Source organism: Aegilops tauschii, chromosome 2 (assembly GCF_002575655.3).
Source record: "Aegilops tauschii subsp. strangulata cultivar AL8/78 chromosome 2, Aet v6.0, whole genome shotgun sequence".
In the NCBI taxonomy this organism is placed as follows: Eukaryota; Viridiplantae; Streptophyta; class Magnoliopsida; order Poales; family Poaceae; genus Aegilops; species Aegilops tauschii.
The window spans coordinates 639,878,157-639,882,124 of NC_053036.3; the positions used below are offsets into that span (position 1 = coordinate 639,878,157).

General features: G+C 51.3%; 1 protein-coding gene across 1 annotated transcript; it reads right to left on the bottom strand.

Moving 5' to 3' along the window:
• Positions 1-1,000: 1,000 nt before the first annotated feature.
• Positions 1,001-2,387, bottom strand: LOC109765434 (NDR1/HIN1-like protein 10). The gene has a single exon (XM_020324220.4). The coding sequence runs from the start codon at positions 1,987-1,989 to the stop codon at positions 1,360-1,362; it is 630 nt and encodes a 209-aa protein (XP_020179809.1). The 5' UTR covers positions 1,990-2,387; the 3' UTR covers positions 1,001-1,359.
• Between the last annotated feature and the right edge of the window lie 1,581 nt (positions 2,388-3,968).

Below are 3,968 nucleotides of genomic sequence, written 5' to 3' on the forward strand. Positions count from 1 at the left end.
GACACGTTTTCTTTGGCATACTTGTGGACATCTTCGACGAGGATTAGGGTAGCGTAGGTGATTTGATCTACAGAGTACATAGGTTTTTCTCTTTTGCATGTTTTGTATGGATTAAAAAATTTTGAGATATGCATCGGTCACTAGGCGCATAGCATTTGAGGGCCCGCATCTGTTGTTTGCGGCCATAGATGCTCTAACTACGAGACAATCTCGGCTGTCATGGAGTTCTGACAACATATAAATACTAGCCGTATTATTTTAGCACACATGTCACGGTAACGGTGCCGAAATCTGAATCGACACAAAAAATAATAATAAAACACTCTTATATTATGTGAAGGAGTTAGTAGTAATTTACACGGACGTATTCCTCCTCTGTCGTGTCGACGGTACCATGTGCAATCCAACGGAGTGCACCGTACCTCAACTCAACGAAACATGCAAGCTAGCCAGCCTGCTGGCTGGCTGCTATACAACTGTGCATGATCCTTCAATTTGTCTGCATCCATCCACCACGGCACCGGCCGGCATGGCATGTGGAGCCACTTAATCTCGTTCGTCTGCCTCTGCCAGCCAAATTGGTTCTCAGTTTCAGGCCAACAGCATCATTCAGAGCGCGCGCGCTAATGAAGCACGAGCATTCAGATTCACGACTCGCTGACCTGGTTCCACTTGGACGCTTCCGTCAACTGCTCGAAACCTGCTCTTGTCTCGGCGTGTTTGCTACTGTAGTCGACACCGATGCACAACTGAAGAACGGAAAACACATGGGCTGGCAACGGCAAGCGACAATCGCCATCACCGTCCTACTCGCGTCTCATCGACACTGAAAACAGAGGTAAAAAAAGCTGGAAGGCTTTTCGTGCGAAATTATCAAACTGCTCTCGACTGCCGTGCTGATTTGGTCAACACACACGAAAAGTTGGTCATGGTTCAGGAAGAAATTGCGATGGACGAACGAGCATGAATATATCAACAGACACAATCCAACAGCAGAGTCTGAATGAAAGAGATCTGAATATCGATGAGTATATCAACAATGGTCGAATAGTAGGATGAATCCCAATATAACCAATATACGCAACAACTAGTAATCGTATACGGTGGGTACTACTCCTGCTAGCAAAGAACCAAAAAACCAGTAATCGACGGATCGATAGTATGTGCAAAGCTAACGATGCAGTAGATGCGAAAATCTCTAGCAAGATCTAGATACTAATGGACGGACCACGGCGGCGACGCAGAGCAGCAGCATCCCGCAACCAACCAACCAACCAATCGAATCGAATCGAGAGATGAGATCAGATCCCCCAACGCACCGCACGCACCAAGGAATCGAATCGAATTGATGGTGGAGAATCAGAACCAGACTTTGCAGTCGGTGGGCTTGAAGGCGGGGGCGTTCGCGGCGGCAGGGACGGGGAGGGAGAGCGGGCAGCTGATCCTGGCGCGGGGCCCGGGCACCTTGAACGCCCACACCTTGACGCGGAGCTTGGCGTTGAGCTTCACCTCCACCTCCACCGCGCCGCCCGCCAGCTGCGTCCTGAGGTTAGCCTGGGTGACGTCCCCCTCGAGCACCTGCTGGCCGCCGAACGCCGGCTTGACCTCGGTGGACGCCTGGTGGCCCTGGAAGAAGGGGTCGAGGGGCGCGAACCCGAAGCGCTGGCCGTCGAAGAGGGCCAGCGCCTCGACGCCGTCGTAGTAGAGCCCCACCCGCTTGTTGGGGTTGCGCACCGTCATGGCGAGCGTGAGGTTGTACTGGAGCAGGGCCGGGCTGGCGGGGGTGCCGAGCGCGAACTGGGCGAGGGAGGCGGAGTCCACGGTGGCGGCGATCATCTGCGGGCGGAAGACGAAGTAGAGGATGAGGGCGAGGACCCCCGCGGTGACGAGGAGCGAGACGAGGATGCTGCAGAGGCAGCTGAAGAGGCCGCACGCCAGGCACTTGAACGGGCAGCACAGGCACGACGCCGCGCGGCTCCCCGAACCCATCCCGTCGAGCTGGTGGTGGGCGGCGAGGAGGAGCTGAGGGAGATTTGACGGCGAGAGTGGGGAATTGGTGGCCTGGTGGATTGGATTTGGGTGATTTGTGGCGAGGCGGGCGGGTGGGATATAAGTAGGGGATTAATTGGGGGGACTGACGCGGTTGGGTTGGGTTGGGTTGGGTAAGCAAGCGCGTGGATGGGGAGGCGACGACTCTCCCTTGCTGCTTGGCTTGATTGTGCGTGGATTTTCTTCCTTGTGAGTTTTGGAGGGATTTGGGATGTGAATCGCGGTGATTTGTGCAAGATTTTGGGTTGGGTGGAGGTGGAGTAGAAGAAGAAGCAGGGGAAGGCGCGAGGAAGAAGGTGGCCTTTGTGGGGTTGGGATGGTGGAGTTGTAGCCGTTGTGGGCTTGTGGGGTAGGGTGGGTGGGTGGGAGGTCTCAAGAAGCGCACGGCTGATTGGTTTGACTCCGCCGTTTGTTTCCTTTGGCTTGCGCGGGCCAGCTTCCGCTGCGGTTCATTGGTTGGTTGCCGTTCCAGCCGCCCACGCCGTCCCGAGCTGTGTGCCAACGTTTATGTGTGCCGGATTTCCTGCCAAATGTCGCCTAATCGCAACAATTTTTTTGGTAAATCCCATACTAATTATAACAAGACCTAAAGGGTCTGATCCAACTAACAGCAACCATCAAACAAGCTCAATCCAACGGCCTATAAACTGCTAAAATGACGAACTTCTAAAATGTTTACCAAATATAGGACTAATCATTAATATTTTACCTAATATTCGCATGCAATTAATCTATTGTCAAATATTAATGCTAGTACCTACAAATGTGACATCTTGGTCTGCCTATGTTGCCAAAGGATGTTTTCCAAACCGTGGAATTCGTGTTTCATATTCCTCACAATTTTGCTCTTCTCCTACGCACCACGGCCACGTCCTCCATCATGCCACACATGGGCATGCTGTGCCTACTCCCGGCTGCGGACTGATACATCCATTGGCTTTTATCCTTGGGCCTTCTCTTGCTCCGGTGAACATTTCTAGCTAGTGGAAGGTTTTGCTTCCAGAGTCGTGCTCTCATGAACGTAAACCATTACACCGAGATCTCCTATGGATTCTCCACCGCTGCCACAATGTGAATGACTTTGCCTCGTCACATTCCCAACCCCCGTCATCGTCGATGCCTCCTCCCTTGATCACGTCATCGCCGCTTCCTTGATGCCTAGTCTCACATTTCAGCCATGTATGAGTGTGTAGACCGTGTTCAAGATAAAACACACAATCGACCCAACAATCAACAACAAAACTAAATCGATGCACAACTTGTTAGCAACAAACCTTACCAGCATTAGCATTTGGTTTACATGCGACCTAGAAATAAAATACATGGCAAACGTTGGCACCATTACTGCATGCTCTAGTTTTGAATTGGGTATAGAACCCAGGATGCTTGTTTACAATTCCGAATCCACTAAACCTTTATATTCCGTCGAATGTTACATTAGGGCATCACCAACGTTGACCCCCAAACGGACAAGACAGATGTCCTTTCTTTTGTGCGGCCGTGGTCCGCCGACATAATGCGAGAGCCGGCCATGCAATCATGTTCTCTAAACGTCCTTCTATGCAAGAGCATGTCACGGTTAAGGAGAGAGGTGGAATGTTCGGATGTCCGACGTGTTGGCTTTTGATTGGCTAGACGGATGTCCGAACACCCCCAAAGATCCCCCCAAGTTTACCTAGCCTGAAAGAGTTTGGAGTTCAGACGCGTTTTGTTGGATGACAAAAAGTGTCCAAACTCCCACAAAATGACAAATGCCGGAGCTTTGAGGGCCCTCTTTGGAGATGCTTGGATGCAATTACATCATCAACATGGTTGGATGATAAGAACGTGGTTGTACCCACAACCAGTGGCGTATCCACGTTATAGTTGTGGGGTCAACTAACCCCACATCTATTTTGCTAATCCTTCATATACATGTA

Coding starts and splice junctions, on each gene's coding strand:
- LOC109765434 (XM_020324220.4), bottom strand. CDS start 1,989: ATGGGTTCGGGGAGCCGCGCGGCGTCGTGCCTGTGCTGCCCGTTCAAG.